This window comes from Xenopus tropicalis, chromosome 2, assembly GCF_000004195.4.
Source record: "Xenopus tropicalis strain Nigerian chromosome 2, UCB_Xtro_10.0, whole genome shotgun sequence".
NCBI classification, from domain to species: domain Eukaryota; kingdom Metazoa; phylum Chordata; class Amphibia; order Anura; family Pipidae; genus Xenopus; species Xenopus tropicalis.
This window is the reverse complement of record NC_030678.2, coordinates 48,441,133-48,464,807: the sequence shown is the minus strand read 5'-3', so window position 1 is coordinate 48,464,807 and position 23,675 is coordinate 48,441,133. Positions and strand designations below refer to the sequence as shown.

Sequence of the window (23,675 nt, the reverse complement as noted above, 5' to 3'; positions counted from 1 at the left end):
TGACTAATTTCTTTTTTAACATTCTGAACATATTTAGGAATGATTCTACTGAATTTCACTTTTAAACTTTTTTGGACAAAGGCTGTGGTTTTTTTCCATACTTTTTTGTACAACATTTTTTGCGGGAAAGTAAAAAATACTCCATCTAAAAGCTGTCAAAGTTAAGTCAAAGTCAGTGGCAGTTGTCCCTGATTCCAACTGAAAGATCTTTCTTTGCTTTATGATATTAGAGGTTTTCGGATTTTTTGGACGCTCCATTCGCTAAAAGAGCATTTAAAAAAAAAATTGAACGAAAAAGAAACGCGGAAGAAAACATGAAGTTTTCTTTGGGTTTTTTTGTTCATTCAGCAACAGACTTTATCTGATCTGACTTACATTACAGCTATGGGGATCAGATTTTATCGGATCCTACAAAACATTGTGCTGATGCATGACAAGATTTTGTGGTCAGATACAATCTAATCAAATTCTTCCATGTAGTTTAGCCCTAACTGTGCTCAGTGGAACCTTGCAAAGAACTGGCGGCGGCTTTAGATAGAACACTATTATGGAAATAAAATGTATTTCCCTTAAGCCCTGGCCTTAACCATTTTGGCACCTCCCCCTTTATGACATCACCAGCAGGTTGGGTCCAAGTCATAACTGCATAGAACTAAGAGGAAGCCTTATTATTTATCTTAACATTTGCACTTATTAAGTTGTGGGGACTACCATAACATTTAATGAATAATACCTACCTAAAGTCCAATGAAACAGCATCCTCAAGCCTGGCTTGAATATGGGACTACTGTAAGGAATAGGAGAAAGTCTGGTGTAGATGGGACTACCATGCAGCCAATGCACCTGAATAGAGAAGCAACACCCCCACCCCAAGACCTACACTAACCCAAAATACTACCATGGATCTACCCCTTCCTCCCTTCTCCTCCCAAAGCACCTGAATTTTCTTTCTATCTGAAGTTTTGATATTCAATTTTATGTTCTGCTGTTTTCTGTGAACACTTATTCTACTAAACGATTTATGAATAATGCTAAACAGGCCCTAATTTCTAATGTGTATTTGATATCCCAAGTTGTGGTCAGCTGTTAGTCAAAATCATATATCTACAACTCATTGTACCACTCATTGTCTGGAAAATTCAATAAAGCAATGAAAAGTTACAAACAAAACCCAAAATGCTTGACTTAACCTATCTAAAGCTTTGGAGGAAAACAGAAATGGAAGAAAACTTGTACCTATACAGGTCTGAATAAAATAATGCTTTACAAAAAGAAACACATACAGAATACCAGGGCACATAAAATAGGTCATTTATTGTGAATTCTGCAAAGACACATTTAAGCAACAAAATATACATTTGTGAACTTTAGATTTCATTCTATACAGGACTAGACCATAGCAATAAATTAAATGTACAGTATTTACAGCCAGAGGTCACTGAAGACTTACAGTAAGCACCACCTATCTAAAAAGAATATAAAGAGATGTATTGATTTCCCCTCTCACATAAACCCGCAAAATTCAGAACTGATCTTCATAGTCTAAAATTAGAACTGGGTCCTGCTTAATGGCTGCATTTCTCTAATGCTACAGTTAGGCAGAAACGATAGCTCAGCATGCGGCTATGTACAAGATTTTCTGCATTTTTCTAGCTGCAACAGAACAACTGACAACGAGTAAGAAATAAATTAACATCATTGAACTCAACAGACTGAGAAACATAAACAAGTCAGAAATTTCAGCCGCATCTCCAGTTCTGAAATGGTTACTGATTTGCCCACTAAAATGTTATGGATGCCATGGCATAAGTAAAATTATAAGCTATTTTTTTGGTCACCAAAAGTCCAAGGGCATTTTGCATGTCATAAAGTCCCAGTGTGTTTTAAAGTGCAATAAAGTCAGCATTTATATGCATGAAATAGCATAAGTCTTATATATATATATACTGATATCAGAAAAGGTCTTGGGCCACGTGGCTTTGGGCTTACAGCACAAAATGAGATATGTAGCACAGGTATGGTTCTTAACTGGTTAGAAAATAGCTTTTATTCCCCTTAGTCTTAGCTCTTGGCTGACATAGGCCCAGATTGTGGGCAACAGAGGGACCAGTCTCCATGGAAAAATTTCATTTTGAAATCCTATTTTGAAAACTTGATTACTTTGGTACATTTTGGATTCATTAATTGTACAGTACAATAAAATACACCATCAACTTGTGATTTTATATGGACATACTGAAAGATAAAAGGGCTCATATACGAATGCCAGGACTATTTGCAAAGTGCATGCAAAATTAAGTTTGCACTGGATATTTATGATGTTATATGTGTATACTGATGCCCTCAGCAAAGTGAAGTAAGTACCAATGCTTCAGCCTCCCCTGATGAACTGCTTGCTTGCTTGGATGCAATGGCCCCTTGGCATAATCTGCAGCTTTGACCTGCTGCCATTTCCAAGGTTCCCTTAGCAGCTTGGGTCCATAGACACAACTGACTTGAGCCAAATGAACTAGAAGCTGGTATTTATGCACATTGCAAGTTACTGAGGACATTACTAACTGGGCACCTGAAATGATGCTGGGCTTTTGAGAAAATTTGTGACAATTTTGCACTTTACTGTGTTCATATATGAGCTCTTCAACCTACTACTAATAATGGACTCCAAAGTCAATAAAACGTACTTTAAATATTTAAATATGGCTATACTATATATAAAAAAGGTACTAAAAATAATTAAACCATATTTTTTTTTTTTTTTTTTTAAACACACATTAAACAGGACAGTAAATCAAACTGGGTAAATGGACCACATTTCATATAATGGATCACTCTCTCAGACATTAGCTGGAAGCCTTAACTATAGGACTCATAGGCTGGGTGCAGCTTGGTGCCTCATCTCTGGTTGCACAGGATACAAAGTAATGAGATGTATGTCCATAACTGAGCAGTTTTACATTGGGGAGCAGGTGGAGGGCTGTTGACCAATCACCATATTTGCTAATTTCCAAAATACTATTTATGTCTAAAAAAAAGTCTGTCAGTTATTCTTATATAAGAAGTTTGGTGTAGGCCATAGACCTGAACAGGATTCCAGTGGAGTATATTTAATAGAATTCAATATGTTGTCACTTCTCACCAAGTATACCATTCTGAAAACTCTTTGGTAAAAAAAATTACTCTGTGTTTAAAGTATTATATATCTCTGTATAGATCTCTCTCTTAATGATAATGATTTTTTTTTACAGATTCTTTAGTGGATATTTAATTCCTAATAGAATTTTCGTAATTTTCACAGTACTATACAACACAGATCTACCCCAGCTCAGATATTTAGCGGTGATCACAATAAACCAAACACATAATTAGCCTATCAGAATGACTAACATTCACAGGAGAAAATGCAACAGTAAACAAATCCCCCAGTCTCTCATACTGATCAGATCAGAAACCTTTGCACAATAAATAAAAAGGACAGATTTAATGCACATAGAAAATAGGGACAGACTTTCATAGAACAAAACACAATAGTAAGGGTAACTAAATGCGCTGACCTCAGATAGGCCACAAAGCCTGCTGGTACAGGGAGAAAAACGGAAACTGAATCCAGAATCGTTCTGATATATAAAAAATGTGTTGCAATTTGGCAGACCTTGTATTTCTTTAAATTTGTCTCCCTTTATAAAGCCTATGAATGTCTATAATGTATATTTACCCCATTTTAAATAATTTTGATTGATTAATGAAGCAAAATGATAGAAATAGGAGGTTTATATAGTCTTTCAAATTATTTAATAAGGCAGCCAGTGGCTCAAGATGAGCATGGCTGATTTCCAAGCATTGGGAGCGCAGAGTCATTTCAATATTACAGTTAGTATGAAATACACAATGAGTTCCCAGACGTTTAGTTGGATTAATAATGACTTGTGATTAGGCTTCAGGGCCCACATCTCTAATGCAACACATTAAGAACTTCATGAAAAGAGATACATAAATACGGAAAAGGGTGTTTTGTCAAAGGTAGGACCACCTGCTTGTAAACCTTAGACCTTTGGAAGTCTAAATAATAAAGCTTGTTTGCATTTTCTGCCTTGTGTGCGCAGTGAAAGGAAGATTTTGTATCGCTCAGTGCATACACACATGCAGTATTAGGGGCCAAATGCCATGCCTGACATTGTCCAAAGACAAAAATTGCAAAATTTCACAAAAAACTCCCAGAAAAAATACCAAAAACCAAAAACAGAATTGCCCACTTGCAATGGTGGTCACTGTTTTACTGTGGTGCCTACTGGTTTGGAGATTAAAACTCTCCTGATTTTAATCCAATAACTAGTGCCTTTTCTGCAAACAGTGCTGAAATGTAAAGGAGTCTTCCCCGAGGATGTATAGGTTACCTATCACCAGGTATTTAAACATCAATTATGTTCCTTTAATGTACAGTAGCACAAACATAGCTGTGGGACTCTATTATTGGGGAGAATATTCTCAACTATAGCCAAGGAGTCTTTTTTAAAAAGTTTCTCATCTTTAAGCCAACTTTTAGTATATTATAGAATGGACTACCGTCTGCTTCTGCCTTTTGTAGCGTGCTATTTATTCTGGTTGTTGGAGTCAGTGACCCCATCGACCAAAGATTGTTGCTCTGTGATGTTACAATGTTACTGTTATTTTATTTATTTACAGCCTTGTTGCTAGGGTAAATCAGACCAAACTAGAGAGCTGCAAAAAGTCAAATCATTCAAAAAAAAAAAAATGAAGACCGAATGCACATTGACTTTGAATATCTTTGTCTGCATTAATCTAAATCTTAATTTTAATGGGAACTAGCCCCATAAGGACTGAGGACACAATTAAAATCTGCTTATAATGTTGGAATTTTCCCCTGCCCAAAACTGTGTTCCATGAATATGGAAAAGTCTGTTTCTTCTATGGAATCTTATCCTATCATCACTGTGTGTATGTTCTTCCTAACATGCTCATTTCATGATAAGAGACGATGTGGCTTTTTATCTCATGAATGCTTTAACACTGGGGCTCTAAACATTTCTGAAAAAAATAAAAACACACAACACAAAAGCATGTGGGTGCAATTGTGTTTCATACACAAACTTGTGTTTTTTAAAAACTGCAGTTATATACTCCCTGTCTGTAGCCTTAACTGGATATATAAAAGGGCTCATTGACAGGCACTAGGCAAATCACTTGCCAGCTTGGGTTTCTCCCTTTAAAATACAACCTCCATATGCACGTTGCATGCAACTCCATTTGTTTTATTTAAAACAGGCACCATGTTTTTCTCTAAATCATTTAGTAGAACCCTTTGTCTACAGCAGTGATCCCCACCTAGTGGTTTGTAAGCAACATGTTGCTCAGCAAACCCTTGGATGTTGCTCCCAGGGGGCTCAAACTAGCTCATTTTTGAATTTCTGGCAAGTTTTGGTTGGATAAAACCCAGTGTAAAGCCAAACAGAGCCTTCTATAGGCTGCCAGTCCACATACTGGCTACCAAATAGCCAATTATAGCTTTTATTTTCACCCCATGAACATTTTTCATGCTTGTGTTGCTCCCCAACACTTTTTCCAATTTAATAGGGCTCATGGGTATAAAAGGTTGGGGATCCCTGGTCTACAAATGGTACCTAAAATCCACACTTTCACCCTTTCTCCCCATTCCACTACTACTCCTCTTTACTCGCCATTCTAGCTGAACTGTTAGGGGTGATTTTGGGAGTTATAACCCCAAGGTATTGGCTGCTTCGTTCTGCCCCAAAATGCAGACTTTTGGATTTCTGGACTGAAATCCATGGGGGGGTGCACTGCCAGTCTGAGACAAAAGAACACACCTTGCTACACCAAACCCACTCGAGTCCATCCACTTCCTGATACACCTCACAATTTTGGGAAACACAGACAACTGGAGGTATATATATATATATCTCCAGTATAGCACTGGCTATTCACAATAATTTATAAGGATATCCCATATGATTATATTTATAAGAATGATGTACAAAGCTGCCATTTCCAAAATATCAGCTTTAGAGGCATGGTGGAGATGTGCTGTACTTCATCACATTGAGCTAGGGCAAATATAAAATAACAAGGCAATTTAACCTATTGTAGAAAAAAAATCTGGTGTATTCACATATAGCTTTAAAGAGAATGTCATACAATATACAAGCCTGAAAATTTGTATGAAATGTTTTGTAATTTAGTAAATCTTGGAAAAATAATACATTTAACATTAATTTGTAGTGAAAGCAGTTGTCATGTGCCTAGTCTGCTTAATCGATGATGGTTTCAGCCCCATTATATGCATTTTGGCCTGGCTGTGTAAAAGAACCACAGCAGAGGTAGATAAACAGAGATCTATGGTTGTCATGTTGGCTCATGTTTTCTTTGCATGCCTTATATTTATATATATACCGGTATATATTACTAACATAGATTATTTATCTTTACTGGTACCTTAAAGAATTATATGTTTCCAATATAGGCAATCATTTCAGCAAAAGGTTAAAAATGCTAGAACAGGGTGTTTTCCTGTACAAATATGCAGCCATGTTTGAAGTAGACAACCTGTCTCCAGCATGCTGATCAGCACACTAACACCAGATACAGCAAGGAGCTTGGCCCAGGCCAGAGGAAGAGCTTCAAGTAGGGTCCAGCAAGAGACAAAAGCAGCAGGTTTATAACTTCTTTATCAGATCTCAAGAACCGTTTCTATAGAGGAAATCCAAAGACACTGAGAGCACACTCATGTCATCTATTCCAGGGTTTCTTATTCACAAAGAAATTGGCACAGGGAGAATAAATAAGTGGCGCTGAGTACAAAGATTGTGCAAATCAGGTAACAAGGCTTTCTACCCTCCATGAATAGTTAAAAAAAAATATATAGAAATTTTGACAAAACGGATTAGATTGACAGATATTGAACTCCGCTTCACAAGACAAGTTTCACTGGACACAAGGAGTGTGCTAAAATGGCAGTTCCTTCTTCAAATCGTTGGGAACTGGTTGGTATTTTGAGATATCCATTCAAGGATCGTGGCAGTAACTATCCGTGGAACTTGTGAATATACCTTTACAGGTTTACAAATGAAGACTGAGGATTCACTTCAAGTAAATGCTGGCTCACTGCAAGACAAAACACATTATAAATGATCTTTTTTGACACCAATTTTTATGATTAAAAAACTTCAAACATGACAATCAGTACTTGTGTCATGCCCAGTAATACATCTTTAAATGAGAACTAAAGCTGACTAAATAAAGAAGTAGGCTGGAAATGCACCTTCATTTTTTAGCGCACTAAAAATCTGTGGCCCTGAAGGTGCCCACAGTAGCTCCCCATACTCTGCGCTGCTGTCACTTACCAGAAAGTAGTGACCAACTCAAAATCTACAGTGTATATATACAACATAAAAGTCACATTACAAGGCTGATAGCAATTAATTCAGATTTGCGTTACATGGCAGCTCAGAACCCAGAGCAGTTAGCATCTGAATTTTATAATTAGCCCTGTAGCATCAGCTTCTATGACAGACTTAACTCTGCTTGATTATTTGCGATGACCCATAAGCTTAGCGTCTCAACAGCTGCATGGAGAGCACTGAGCATGTGCAATGTCAATACAGCTACAGAATAATGCATCATGGTATGTGCAATAGGCATAGAAGCAATGAAATGGGCAAACCAAAACCTTTCTGCACATGCTTCTCTAACTGACTAAGTGAAAATATATGGATGGTGATAAACATAATTACAATAGGATAAGAGATGGCAGTTTTGGAAACCTTCTTAATTTAATAATATACTGAGGTTATAGAACATTAGCTTTTATTTTTCACAACTGATTAGCATCTCAACTGACATGTACCAACTCTTCAATGAATGTTACTTACTGTACTTGAGCCAGAACTTGACTGGCTGAGTTTATCAAATCGAAATTTGAGGTTCGATCGAGGGGAATTTCTGCTCTTTATATCTAGGGAGATAAAACAAATAGCACTGATCCTTGTCTCTATTTGATAGAAACTCCAGTTAAAAATCCTCTTACTAATCATTGCATATATAAAGGTAAAAATGTTTCCTATGATTTTCTTCTCAAATAATGGAGAGTTGTGTTCAGAATATGAAACTTGTGTCCCTAGGACCTCTCATGAGTAGAAAATATTTGTATCTCTTATTGGCATTCACCTCCTCTAGTTCATCATCCTTTCTCTTTTAGTCCCAAACTGCAACACTTCTCTTCTTTCCTTTGCTATTGATTCTATACTTCTTCTCCTACCCCCCCTAATTATGGTACTTCCCACTGCAGTCAATAAAAAGCAAAGTGATTTTTTAAAATGGAAATTAGGCTCTTATAGTACAGAGAGCACAACTGCGCTCTCTTACTAGCGATGTGGCCCCCTAGACCCACTCCGAAATAAAAATGGTAAGTGCCTGTCGGCTAAGACGGGCAGCATCAGGGTTTATGGACATTAAACAAAGGGTCCATTTGCTAGTGTACATATATTAATGACAAGGTAGTACCTGTTGGGCTCCTGCTCATGATTACAGGGGTAGTGGCAGCTTGGTTCTCGTTGCTGGGTGAGGGGCTGTAGACAAACACCTCCTGTTTGAAGGGTGATGCAGTCATTGGTTGGCTGCCCTAATGAAATGATAAAAACAAACTTAAACCAAAGCTGAGTTTGGATACATTAAAAAGGGCACTGGTTTTCCAAAAACAACATAAGACACTGTGTCTTTGCTTAGCAAAAAAATACAACGTGGCAGTAGGAGCAGTAGAAGCAGGCGAGAGCAGCAGTGATGCTGCTGAGGGGCAGGATAAGGTAACCCCGATATGTGTAATTTAAAAGGGAAATCCACCCAATACAGTGTTGTTTGCAAAAATAAAGAAAATGTCATTCTAAGCATTTTCAGTCATTTCAGAAAACATTTTTTTTAATGAATGTTACTGCTAGTTAAAGCAGTGTCTGTCTGGTTGATAATATTCTAGTTCAGACTCTTGACACAATGTGGCAGCTTAACAGACCTGGAGAAGAACTGACTTCTGCTACATTAACAAATAGTGCTTTTAATTACAATTAATTTTACACTTAAACACCTACATGATCTGGAATCAGCGGTGGTAGTGTTCTGCTGCTGCTACAGTAATTGGCAGCTATATATAACTATAGACATTGCTACGCCTTCATTCTTTTTGGCCTGTGTTTACTTATTATTGGCATTCTAATTAATTTCTGTCAAGATCCAAGCACTTACTACACTGCTGTAAAGCAGAAACAATAGGGCACTGCTGGATACTAGCATGAGCAAATAAGATATTGTCTTTCAGTAAAAGGTAGCAAAATTGTAGAAAATATCACTGTTGTTCTATTCTATTATTTCTATTCTATAGAAATAATACTGAGCTTTATAAGTTCACATGCATGAAAAGCAGTTCAACATACCATGCTCTCATATTCTTCCATGGCTTCACTCTCCCCCGCTGTACTGCTGAAGCTGCTTGTACTGGATGAAGAACGGGATATATTGGACTTTCCATTTTCTTTCAGTTTGCTGAAGGGCCTGGAAAGCAAAATATGTTACAAAATATACCCAACAGAGCTTGCACAGCAACCAAGCCTCAGTGTCAAGCATTTTTCTTGTATTAGAGAAAACATTATTGCCTTGCGTTTGATAATGATGGCCTGAGGATTTGCAAGGTTAGTTTGGTACATCCATAGCTCCTTCCCAGTTGGCTAGGTCTCATATTATTGCAATTTGTTTTAAGAGAGACACAGCAGACATAAGCGGAGAGATTACATAAAGCTATGGGAAATTATTATAATTCAAAAGATGACTACGGTTTAGGAGAATTCCACCATGGGTGTAAATAACTATAGAAATAGCAATGCATGCTGTTAGACTATTCATGTGTGCATGACAAGGTGCCAATGGAAGCGGTGTGGCAGTGGCATAACTATGTATACAGCATAGTCCCCCATCCAAAGCTCTTCTACTACCATTACATCCAGGGGCTGGGGCCTAGTGGCACAACTTTCCCTTGCTATTGCTTATCCAGGAGCAGTGGCCAGCTCCTACCCTTTCCAGCTACAGTCAGACATACCTCCCAACATTTGAAAAATGCAAAGAGGGAGAAAAAGAAATGCTGCACATAGCGCAGCAACATTTTTTGGCCAGACCCATGTTTGTGGCCACATCCCCTAAATACCTCTCCCATTTTATGTAAAGTTTGAACACGTTTCTGGGGGTTTTGGGGTTGTTTTATGTGTTATTACAGTTTTGCTAGTGAAGGTGAAGTCTCAGTTCCCCCAAGATAATTTGCTTTGATTCCTGGCTTGCCAGACATGCTCAGTTGTTCTAAGCTCAGATTACTAAACACGCCCCCCAGTCTAGCAGCCAGTGAAGATGGCATTGCTGGTTCCCATAGAAACTCAGCTCTAGCTGTCTGCTTCAGTTTTTCTCTCCTAACCTCCTGTCCTGAGCTCAGCTCAAACACAGCAGAACTTTTATCAGAGACAGTTGTGCCTGTGTGAGCCTGTATTCTTGATGAAATGTATGCTGAATAAGAGTCTGTGTGTGTGTATGCTGTTTGCAGATTTAAATGTACCTGATTATGTATCAGAGGGAAAATGGCCATCGGGTGAAAGCTGCTATTTGCTTTAGGAAAATGTGATGGTGCTGGCAAGTGGAGGGGATATATGCAGTACAAATGATGCCATTTGGGTGGGGGAGATGTGCCCAACTGATATACATTGTAGGCAAATGTAGGCTTTACATGTCCTTTAATTGCTACACTCCAATTATTAATGTGAATTATTACCTATAAACTATTCAAGTAACTGAATATATTAGACATTTGTCCCAACTGCTTTATAAATATAAGTGCAAATGAAGTAATTTTTTTTTTTTTTGCTGACGCACCTGTAGCAGCTGATAGCAGATAAAAATGGTCAGTTTCAAATATCAAGCTATTTCCTGACCTAATTTCAAGCTGTTTGACACATGGTCTATTTTTACTCTCAATATGAAAAGTAGGATATGCCAAATTGCTTTACCACATATCATATCAACAGACTATACACTCAACATGAAGCATAACTATAACTAACACTATAGTATAAACAACAGAGAGAAAGCTAAATACAACTAAAGTCGTGTTTTTTTCCCAAAGCAGAGTTAAATGCCCTGCAGTTATCCTTACAGCCTAGTGTTTCAGATTTGATATTAATGCTAAGGGTGATTAGAACTGCACTGCATTTATACAATGTGCAACCTTTAGAGCAGGGATGGCAAACATGGAGGCTTCCAATTTCTGTGGCGCTAACTCACAGCCTAAATACCACAATTTGCTGTTTACATCAGAAAGAAAACACAGAGTTTGTAATCCCTGCACTTGATATTTAACTCCCACAGTTAGAATAAAAAAATTAAAATATTAAAGAAAAAAATGATAAGAAATCAGCATAAAGTATGTAATTAGTATTGCTATTACCTTTCTTTGTTAGGGCCTATCTCGGGGGAGCTGGGGTTGGACGAGGTTTCAGATTTTACATCCTGGGTGGTAGGTGCAGAATCTGTGCTTTTCTGTGGTGCAGTGACACTGTCGCTGTATGAGGGTTAAAAAAAAAACGAGTTGATTAGAAAACAAATAATAGCACAATGTGGTTTCTATAACATTCAGCATCATTCATTTAAGAGGTAGTACACTACATTTTTTTGTTACATATCTGTGTAACTCTTTGCTTACACCGTGCTCAGTTTCAGTCTAGCTCAGATCCTAGGGACTCATATCCATACTAAACTCCTTTCTCATCCGGCAGCCAATCACTTTTTCAGACACATTCTCCAGATCCTGACTCTGCTTAACCAGCCATAACCCTCCTTGCCAAAGTAACAGTAAGCATGCTTGGGGAGGGATAATTATTAAACAACCAGAAGACAAAGTGACATTGAGTAAAAATTTCTTTTGTTTATTTTTGCCTAAAAGGTCATGTTAATAGTACAGTATGGGTTCAATGGCTGTGCTCAAAAACATATAATTATATGCTCTCAATTAATGGAAGGCAAATTTAACCAAAATAGCCAGTTTGGCAATTAACTTGCTTTTAGAGTACAATTGTAGACTCCTTTTTCATAATCTTACGAGAATTCACCTAATTAGTTGATCATTTAGTCGTCTGATTTCTCTGCATAATTATGATATCAAGCAGCTGAATTATCAATCAATCCTCTATTAAACATTATCTAGGGTTTCAGATTTAACTATATATTTTCTCCACTGGCAATATGATTCTGACAGCTAATACTGCACAGCTCCCCATAGGTCAGAATAGTGTTCAGCACTCAAAGGAGTCTGTCAAGCTTCTCCAGTTTGATATTTGATAAATAAATATATATCTGATTAAATAATCTTAAACTCAAGCAGAAAGCATAAAGAACATGCATTTCACATATTGTTGAGTTGTGAAAAAAACTTCTTGGATAATGGGGAGATTTATTCAATTAACCTGATGATGTTTAGGACATCAAAGTGCAAAAACCCCCCCAAGTGATTGCATAAAAAAACCAAGTGACTGCTGGAGCCGAAAGTTTTGAGCAGTCAGATATCTGCCCCTAACTGTAACATAATGCACTTCCAAAGTGGAGCTCTAACATACGGGAATGCAAACTCTCTTTATATATGCTGACTTTCCCCCCCTTATCTTTCATTTCGTAGCTAAGCCTTATTGATCAGTAAAAAATGCTCCAAAAGAAATAAACAAAACACAAATAATATGGATGCATTCCATACATGGAAAACAATCCCATAACACTTTGGTTTACCTGCGAGTCCGGGTTTCTGCCTGTGTTTCTGACCCTGTGTGCAGACGAGGGAATAGACCGGATCTCCTTTTTATTGGGCTCTTAGACTGTGTCTTGGTGACAACAGCAGGAGGCTATAAAGTGAATTTATTGTTAAAAAAATGTAAAGATCAAATTCAGTGAGAAAGGTTTATCATATGCAAACTCATGGACGAGATTCAATTTGAGATACAATTAAATTCAAAAAACTTACTAACTGACCCCACTGATTTCCTAATTTAAGCTAAACTAATCACATCTGATGCTTCACTGGCTTCTGTCCCCCCTGGCCTCCGACTGCCGCATCATGGACGCGAATAAGCCTAGTTGCACCACCTCACCAACTGACCTTCATCGGCCCGACGCTCGCATACAGACCGAATAGGAATGGAAGACCCCACCCTGATGGCCACTGGATGTATCTACACAACAAGACCATGGACTTATATATTGGACTAATCCATAAAGCAAATGAGCAGAATGTTCCTATAATCTTTCTCATTCTTTCTATCCTTTCCTTTCGTAGTTATGGTTTTAATATATATACTATTTCCCCCTCTCTTACCCTTTCCCACCAAGTATACATACCACTATCTTCGTTTAATTTGGTTAATCCAGACGGCACACTACCATTATCCATTAGCAAACTACCCGGCAAGGTGGCTCCCAAAAAACCCAATTTAGCGAGGGGAACTAGATCACCCCTCAAAAACGGGAAACCCCTATCCTGAAACACTGGCCACGATCATTCATTTCATTAATAGGACTGAAATTAGCAAAAGATTGTGCACTGTTCAACCTATCTGCATTGTTAAATAAGAATGTAATACAAGTGTGCTGTCGTGGATTGTTATGCTGTAAACCACAATAAAAATTATAATTTAAAAAAAAAAAAAAAACTTACTAACTGTTTATCACATAAAAACTCTTTTGAAACCTAGGGGGAAAACTGCAATTGAAGTCAGATAAAAGTTTCTTTTTCTCGTGATAAACCATGAGATCACTTTTTCTCACTGAATTAAATCTGTCTCAATATTTGGTAACACAATCCTAAAACTCTCTAAAGAAACAATAGCAATCAATACTAGGACAGTTCTCTCCTATTATGGTTAAAGGGATGTGTTTAAGAGTTGTTGGAAACAGTCACAGTCAATCTATTAATATTAACTTGAACAGTTGTTTATGTTGATTTAAAGCCAGTAGGCTATGACTGGATGCCAAAATGTCAGTTCACAGATTCAAGCTGACTCATGTTTAGTGAGCTAGAGGTGACAGTTGTTCACACTTTCTTATCTTCCTGTTGTCTCTTGTTATAAGAAGTATGAACCTCCAACCTAAGTGCAATTGGTTTCCCCCAGGAGAATTTAAAAAAGGTAAATAAAAAAAGCCTGTTTCCAGAGTATGTCTAAAAGACATTATTCCATTATATCCAGAATGCTTGTGACCTGGGGTTTTCTGTAATTTAGATCTTCATACCACAGAGAAATATACCCACCTTCTATTGATTCCTATGCAAGTGTATTTATCAATAAGTGAAAGTTAGCGTTCACCATTTGCTAACTACACTTCTAAATTCCATAGGGTGATTTTTTCTGTGGTAAACTCTAATCTCACATTTTGATAAATCTTCCCCTAATTCTACTAAAAAATAATCTAAACATTAAAGGGATACTGTCATGATTTTTATGGTGTACTTTTTATTTCTAAATTACACTGTTTACATAGCAAATATCTCTCTACCATTTAAATTATATTTTTGAACCAACAAATGTATTTTTTTTAGTTGTAATATTGGTGTGTAGGCGCCATCTCAGTGCATTGTGCCTGAGTCTGAGCTTTCAGAAAGAGACAGCGCTACACATTAGAACAGCCTTCTGGTAACCTATTGTTTCTCCTACTCCCATGTAATTGGAGGAGTCCCAAGCCGGACTTGGATTTCTTACTATTGAGTGTTATACTTATATCTACTGGGAGCAGCTGTCTTGCTGCCTTCCCATTGTTCTGCTGATCGGCTGCTGGGGGGTGGGGAAAAGGGAGGGGGGTGATATCACTCCAACTTGCAGCACAGCAGTAAAGTGTGACTGCAGTGTATCAGAGCACAGGTCACATGGCTGTAGCACCCTGGGAAATGAAGAATATGGCTAGCCCCATGTGAAATTTCAAAATTAAATATAAAAAAACTGTGTTTTTGAAAAATGGATTTCAATGCAGGATTCTCCTGGAGAAGCTCTATTAAAACATGTTTTCCCATGACAGTATTCCTTTAAATAAACCCAAAAGGGTTGTTTTGCCTCCAATAAGGATTGATTAATTACATCTTATTTGGGATCAAGTACAAGGTACTGTTTGATTTTTGCAGCAAAAAGGAAATCAATGTTGAAAAAGTGAATTATTTGCTTAAAATGGAGTCTATGGAAGGTGGCCTTCCCGTACTTTGGAACTTTCTGGATAACAGGATTTCAGATAACGTATCCTATACCTATTTAACGTCAGCTAGCAGTCCAAATACTTTGAAATAATAAGTGCACCATAAAACATGGGGCTGAACTATAATTTACTCCATCTGTAAATGTACAAATGTACATGCAAGAGCTGCCATATTGTCTGCTCAAATGCAAAGTCATATATGCAATTCAGTGCTTCAGAGGTCTTGCCATCAACAAACTGTATTCTGATGATAATAAATCTGAATACAGTGTCTAAGGCATTGAGAAATACCCATTTTTTTCCCAAAAATCTATTTATTAGTTTTAAAATCTGTAACTAGTTAGTATATTTCTCCTCCAATGACCAAATGAGACCGTAAGCTGACAGAAAAGGCAGACGCTCATATAATTACTGCAGAATTGCTTACAGAGAAGGTCGTTTTGGTGATTTCGGCACTTGTATGAACAATTCCTCCACTGAGGCTTCCGGAAATCCCGGCAGACTGGTGTTTCTTCTGACTTCCCACCATAGTTTCCATGGAATGGCTTCGAACTCGTATTGCTCTCTAAAAAAAAAAAAAAGGTAGGCTTTAGATATTTTTCCATGGGAACTGCACTTTTTTACACCTTTCAATTTTCAGAAACTCTAACAGGTTTATTTATTTAGTATCAATGATATAAGTAGAACTATCCAGCCCACAAACCCCCGTCTCTGAAACCTTCAGCATTCAAGACCTGCCTAGTTCTGAAGCAACAGAACAAAAGTTAAAGGACAAGACACTTCTTTCTCATTACATTGACTCCCCCCACCTTATTTTCCCCTCCCAAGCCAGTAAGTTTTTTACCTTGTGTGCAGTACAGCAGGAGAAAGTGCATTATGCATAATCTTTTGTGTTCTTTTAAAGAAAAAGAAATTGAATCTACTGTCTTTTCCTGTTTAAAAACTCAAAAAGTACCCACTCAAAAAAAAAATAAAAATAGCATTATACTAAATGTAGAGCTTCTGGGACAAAACCATTCCAACCCCCTCCTTTTTAAAATCAATCTGGTCATTTTGTAAAATCATTTTAAGAGTTTTATGAGTGCTGTTTTATAAGTGTGTAAATGTAAATTTAAATTCTGTTAAAGGTACATTTTCCTAGGAGATAAGTGCTCAGTTTTTTGATAGTACTGTATAGTTAGAATTCCTGCCATAAAGCAAGGGAGGACTGCTGCTGATTTCCCTGAGAGGACACAGAAACAACTATGTTAGTACAAGGAAGGACACTGCTTCATCTAAACTCAAATGACTATTATTTCAGTAAATTAAGAAAATCAATTTTACCCAAACTACGCTAATTAACCTAATATCATCATATTATCAGATATAAAGACTTTTTCTGACATTAGCATTATAATTTCAAAGTGAATTCCCCTATGAGACACATTCTCTTTAATGGATTGGATGTTTTTTTGTTTTCACATTTATAATATATGGAACTACGTGCTTCAATAATTACAACTAAAACTAGAAAGGGAAGTTTGAGAACAAACTTCATGTTGGGTTGAAAAGCGTGAAGTCACTGAATGAAATCTGATCTGTTGGCTCCGCCCACTTTTTCTAACCTTGGACCACAGTTATACAGTAAAACCACTGAGAAAAGTTTGGGGACCCTGGTTTTAATAGTGTCTGAATGGCAGCAATTTAAATTTCCCCACTGAAAGTCAATGAGTGACATCTGATTGGTGGCTCCACCCCCTTTTTCTAACCTGGAACTGCAGTTACCCAGTGACTAACTCTGCAAAGTTTAGGGACCATAGGATTAATAGTTACAGAACGGCAGCAGTTTAAATTTAAACCAATAAAAGTCAATAGGTAAATTGTGATTGGTGGTTGGTGAGTGTGCCCACTTTTTCTAACCTTGAGTCAAAGTCACCCAGTGACAAACAGTGGGCACCCTGGCATAAATAGTGTGAGAATGACAGCATTTTAAATTTAAATGAATAAAATTCAATGGATGGAATCTGATTGGCTGTTAGTGGCCCAACCCATTTTTCCCATTTTTGAACTGCAGTCTCCCAGTGACCAACTGTTCAAAGTTTGGGGACTCAGGCATAAACATTGTGAGACTGACAGCATTTTACACTTTACCATTGAAAGTAAATAGGTGAAATGTTATTGGCTGTTGGTGGCTCCGCCCACTTTTCAAAAGTAAAACTGCAGTCCCCTAGTGACCAAGTGTAAAAAGTTTGGGGACCCTGGTGTTATCACTGTGAGAATAGCAGCAGGTTGAATTTCCACTAAATCAATAGGTAAAATCTGATTGGCTGTTCACAGCTCCGCCCACTTTTGGGCATCCATCATATTTTTATTCAGGCTGAGCCCATGATGGTGTGATTCAAGTTTGGGGAGTGCAGCCTCTAAGCTGTAAGATTGGCAGCAGTTTCAATTTCCCCATTAAAGTCAATGGTGAAATTTGATTGGCTGTTGTTGTCCCCTCCCACTTTGGGGTCATCCAACAAATGTTGGAAACATCTGTTTCATTCAGGGTGACCCCATTATTATGTTATCCAAGTTTGGGGGGTGTAGCTTCAAAGCTGTAAGATTGGCAGCAGTTTGAAAATCTTCCCTGTCAAAGTCAATGGAAAAATTGGGGTGTTCAGAGCGGCGCCACAAAAAGACGGGGGGCGCAATCGCTTAGAAAAGCACAAGCAACCTGCTCCGCTATAGGGCAAAAAATGGGGGGCACTAAGAATAAGAAGAAGAAGCGGAAGAATAAGCCAAAGTCGAAGAACAGTCTGTCGGGGTTTTCAGCCCAACATAATTATAGTCATAGAATGTATCCACACTCCTTTCTGTGTTCAAAAATGTGTTATTTATTCAGTCAACATTCTGGTGTCTGTAAGTGAGTTGTAACTGTAGTCTGTAAAGTTTGATATCAGGGTTCCACTTCTATTATAATATTTCTAACATTCTGACTGGGCCTGAGCTTACATGGGGCTGCACACAGCCCTGTACATTTCAGTTGAGATGCCAAAGTGGCAGTTGGAAACAGAGGTCTAGAGACAAGCACTTGCGGCAGTTGGTTTCAGTACTTGGTTTGTCTCAGACCAGAGTGCATCTCTTGGCGATTCCTGGATCTTCCAAGCGATTTCAGAGTGAGAGAAAGCGATTTTTTTTTGCAGCGGAAAGCAAATTCACCAACTTTGGTTGAGAGGAATTGCTTTTGAAGAAAGAAGAATATTTCTACAGAATACAGAAGAAGAAAATCAAAAGTCCATTCTTTGAGACTTTATTGATACCATCAAGATGAAGAGAAGGATCGACGACGTGAGCAGCAGCGAGCAAAAAAGTGGGCGAAAAAGGAAGAAAAAGAGAAGAATACACAAGCGCAGCTCCAGTGAGGAAATAAAAATGGAAGGAAGGAAAAGACCCAGAGAGAGTGAGAACAGCGCTACATCAGAACGTAAGTAGAACCTGGTCATTTAATGTATACTCATCAACTGCCATTCTTCTACTGTCTCTACCTAAATGTATGTCTATAGATGTGTGATAGTATATATTTATCTGTCTTTGTCTGTTAATCTATATCAATATATATATTTGGATTTGTGTAACTATCTTTAGCTGTCTGTATCAACTGTCAGAATATATATGTCTGTCTGTCTATCTATCTATCTATCGTCTATCATCTATCTATCTGTCTATCTCTTTTTAGGAGCAGCTGTTCCTTAGACAATTATTACAACCTAGTATTAAGATTTTCAGCACAGCTGCATAGGGTCCTCTCCCCAACTACATTGCTTTAAAAAAAACAAAAAAACAGGGCTTCATCATCTTCATCTTCTGGTTTTAGTGGTGTGCCCCCAGAAGCATGTACACTTAAAACTAAATACAGATCAGCTTCAGTATGCATACTCCTGGCTGAATGTGATGTGGCTGAAGATGGAGGCCACCAATGTCACTGCGCAACTGAACCTGGGATTCTTTAAAGTGCCACCAATGTGGACAGGCAGGGGCAGGGGGCTCTATGCAGCTGTGCTAAGTCTAAACCACAGAATGGGGAGTATAGTTTTCTTCAAATGGTAGCATGCAGAAAGAAAAAATCATTCCTGTTGTGCTTTTTCAATTATAATTTTTTTTAAATGTGTCTACATCTTTTTTCTCAGGAGGAAGTGAATTAAAGAGGCCCCGTATGGAAGAAGAACTTCCTCTCCCAGTAGCAATCAGCAACTGCACCATCCATGCTGAGCTTGGGAATGGAACATACGGCAGAGTAAGTGCTGGTCTTCTGGGGAATGATACTTGTGTTTTATTATTTAGCACTAGGGGATATAAGAAACAGATAATTCCATGAATATTTACCGAGACATTAACAAACTGAACTCTTGAGGTAAATGAGGCCCTTTTTGGAATATAAATGGCTTTTTACTTATTATGCTTTCTGGTGTAAATGTATCTCTAGTGACTTGGGATGAATACTTTATGTTTATTACATACAGGTAGAATGAGGCAAAATTTGGGGCCCTGTGTCACTGTGCTGGCTTTTGGGGCAGCACCAAAAAGATAACTTAGGGTGGCATTAAGGTAAATCCAGCGCTTAACCATACTGTAGAAGTGACTTTCTAACATTTTATATCTGTTATATCTACCATGTCTTAGGTTTGGTTGGCATCTTTACAAGATAAGATCCAGCATATGGCCATCAAGGTCATTAAGAAGAGCAACGACACCAACATGTCCAACATCATCACAGAGGCACGGGTATTAAAGACAGCAGCTGGATGCCCGTACCTTTGCTCTGCCTATGGTTCTTTCCAAACACAGGTACAAGAGAGTGTCACTAACTTAATGGGCTAGTTCATATTAACTACATTACATTTTAGTATGATATAAAATGTCCTATACAATGAAAACCTAAATCACTGGGGTGGGGGGTACCAACTTTGTTGGCAAGTTTTCCCCCCGGCTGGGGTTCCCATTTGGAGCTTTCTAAAGCTGCCATTTGTGCAGTTTCTCCCTGGTATCCCTTATGAATAAATAGACTTGTGTTTGTAAAGTAGTGTAATATCAGAAAACTGTGGGTTTGTCTGAATTCTGCAGTGGAGTACCTGGGATATCATAGTTGCAACCTTATTCAAGAGTTATTCATTGTTATACTAAAGGCCCAATCAATAACAATGAATTCACCTGTTAGGGTTTTATAAACTGCACTAATTTCCAGCATCTAGAAAGCATGGGTGAGAGTATGTTTATTATAAATATATATTCATGCGGTTTTAGAGTGGTGTGACATAAAGGCCTAGGGCAGCACAAGCTAAAATATACCCCCAGGAGCAGGATAAGTAAGGGCATAAAGCAGCTTAAGCCAAAATACATCCTTGGGTGCAGGATGCAAAAAAGTAGATGGTACCTGAGAATGCAGAATTAGTGCAGAATGTATAATGGCCTAGGGCAGTTCAGATTAAAATACACCCCTAAGTTTAATTTGTCCTTAAATATAAAATCAATACTTTCTGTGCAAAATTGTAATAACGTGCTTTTGGCCATCTGTGCCTGTGATTTAGTTCTTCTCTTACCTCTTGTTTCTTTAACCAGGGGCATGTTCTGCATGCTATGGAGTACGTCAGCGGAGGGACCCTATGGAGCGTCATCAACAACAGCGTCCGACTGGAGATGGACTTAGTAAGGTAAGTGACTACATGAATGTTTCAGGTAACAGAGCAAGAACTGGACTAGAGTACCTCATTGCTTATAGTTTCAAGCAAAAGTAAGAATAAAGAGTCCAGCATTCTGTATTTTCAGCTGACTGGCTTCCATTTTTTGTTTGTAAAGCAAAAGGGAGTCTATGTAGTCACTCAAGTAATATTCCTTGTTACTGTATATCTAATGAACCAGCTAATAATAACTTTGCTGTCATGTAGCTCCACCTTTCATTGTAATAAATCCCCTGTCCCTACTGCGCAATAACTTCACAAATACTTCACAAGAAATAATTATTGTGTGTGTAAAAGGACATAAAGCTTATGTTGCTGTATCGTGCATACATAACACCTTAACATTTGTAATTACATTGGAAACTGTATGGTCTAATGGAGCTGGTACAATAAACAATGCTACTGGGGTCCATTGTGGCACAGAGCAAATAAAGGGGCAATTTACACTTTGCCCAATACTAATTTGCTGGAATGGAGAGCAAAGAGTGTCTCACCCTGTATGCAGTGCTATGTGTGTTATAGCAGAGATGCAAAGGCAGGGAACTAGGGGGCACATGGGCACCACTTTGAAATCATTCAGAATTCTACAAATTAAAGGACAAGGCACAACCCCTAAGTGCACTAAGCTGTGATCATATGCATATTATAGTATAGGCATAGCAAAGAAATTTGTTCACTATGGAAATGTTAAATAATATTTTTTTTCCCCAAAGATTCTACGCAGCAGAGCTGGTGTGCGGCCTGCAGTTTCTCCATTCAAATGGGATTATCCACAGGTATGTAAGATTTATAAGAATCCTATATATTATCCTTCTGTTCACATCCCTTCTTGCCCTCCAGTTATAAAATGGTACTGGCTGATTCCCAACATTTACATTTACATCTCCCCCTACTTACCTACTCTATCTCATTTCTTTTGGCATTTTCTTAACCATACTCTCTACCTTGCAGGGATCTTAAACCAGCTAATGTCCTAGTAACCAACGAGGGACATATAAAGATCGCTGATTTTGGCTTGGCAGCTGAGGGCATCTTTGGCAATAAAAAGGTCAGAGGTAGAAAAGGAACACCTGCCTTTATGGCCCCAGAGGTATGTGACTGTGATGTAATTTAAATGTTTATAACATAGAAGTACTAATGTCTGTAATTATTTTCTTGTGCTTATTTGTATGTCTGTTTCATGAATTTTTCGGGCATGCCCCAGCGATAACATTTGCTTACCTTTTACCCCAGGCTAGGGCAACAATCCTTTAAAAAAAACCCACCTCTCTGACAGGGATGATTCTGTTATTGTGCTGCCATAAGGGGGCTTTTAAAAGTCTGAAGGTGCAATGGCTCCCTCTGCACTAAAAAAAGCCAAATCTCTGGTTTATAACCAGAATTTTGACTCTCACCTTGCATGAGCTCACTCCTCTCTGGGTACTTTCCTACAGAGACCATTTTAACTGTTCCAAGTTAATCCTTGTTCAACTCAGGGTGGGGCGCATCTGCAGTATAGTAATTGTTGGGCGCTTACTGTACTGCGCATGTTTCAAGCTTCAGTCAGCTTTAGTCAAAGGGACTAAGGTGCTCTTCGGTTAAATGCAAGAGATTTTGACCCATGGGGGTTGGCACCTCTCCTGTGATTTTAGCTTTCAAACTCCTTTTAGCATACCATAAATACCCTTAGGGTAGTGTAGAAGCAGAGGTGTACTAAGTATACAGCAGACCTCACGGTCGTGGGGGGCCTGGAGGGGGCAGGGAGGAGGGACTGGTCACCCGCTTGGAGGATTTTTCTGTACATAGGGCCACAGTGACCATGTTACACCTCTGTGTAGAAGGGCGAGAAAATGATGAAACAGTATTTTTTCAGCTTTACTGGATAATTATATCAAGAACTGTAGCTTTGTTTTTATACATTTCTACTTTTTGCTATTTGACATATTTTTTTACCAATACTGCAGCCATTTTAGGGCAGAGAGTTTGCAATTTGTTCAAAAGAAGAGTCACAGAACCCCCATAGATTCAGTTAAACACATGCAGTATTTTAATACAGATCTGTTTGTTCAATTCTAGATGCTAAATAAGAAGAAATATAATACAGGAATAGACTGGTGGTCATTAGGGATCACCATATGTAAAATAGCCTCCGGGACCTCACCATTCAAGCAGGGCAAGGCAGAATCTATTCTACATGCAGAGCCTTGCATTCCAGAATGGTTTAGTGCAGAACTGCAAGATCTCCTGCAAAGGGTGAGTACAGGAATTTATGGAATGGATGCCACTAGTTCTGTTATAATATATCTATTCCCAAAGGTGCAACATTGTTCCTAGAGATCTAGCAGTAGCACTAACTGGGCTTGTTCTTGTTTGCTGAATAGCGTATAGGCAATTGGACTGGATCTCTGTGCCATGAGGGTATTACTGGCAGGTGTGTAGCTTTAGCTTGGTAATATATAAATATCTGATAATGTCTTTTTTTCTTTAGCTCCTGAAGAAGGATCCAAAGGAACGGCTAGGCTTGAATGGAAACATTCGGGAGCACCCATTTTTTAACACCATTGATTGGGTGCAACTAGAAAGCCAGAATGTACCACCTCCTTCCAAGCCAGTAGCAGTAAGTACATGACTGCAGCATCTAATGAGATACCAATACTGTATATTTAGAGCCCAGAGTGTACTCAATAGGATCTATTATCCAAACCCCCCAGATAACTTTTTAAT

General features: G+C 38.2%; 1 protein-coding gene across 5 annotated transcripts in view; it reads right to left on the bottom strand.

Annotated features, from left to right (window-relative positions):
* Window positions 1-1,289: 1,289 nt before the first annotated feature.
* rap1gap2 (RAP1 GTPase activating protein 2) overlaps window positions 1,290-23,675 on the bottom strand; it is a 296,773-nt gene continuing 274,387 nt past the window's right edge. For 4 of the 5 annotated variants that reach the window (XM_031896768.1, XM_018091492.2, XM_031896767.1 and 1 more), the window contains 7 exons: window positions 15,704-15,841; window positions 12,832-12,944; window positions 11,501-11,614; window positions 9,453-9,570; window positions 8,533-8,650; window positions 7,902-7,984; window positions 1,290-7,134 (listed from right to left, as the gene is read on the bottom strand). In XM_031896768.1, coding sequence (XP_031752628.1) covers window positions 7,132-7,134; window positions 7,902-7,984; window positions 8,533-8,650; window positions 9,453-9,570; window positions 11,501-11,614; window positions 12,832-12,944; window positions 15,704-15,841 — 687 coding nt within the window. In that variant the 3' untranslated portion in view covers window positions 1,290-7,131. The remainder of the gene's footprint in view (window positions 7,135-7,901; window positions 7,985-8,532; window positions 8,651-9,452; window positions 9,571-11,500; window positions 11,615-12,831; window positions 12,945-15,703; window positions 15,842-23,675) is intronic. The other variant, XM_031896766.1, reaches the window with a different exon arrangement.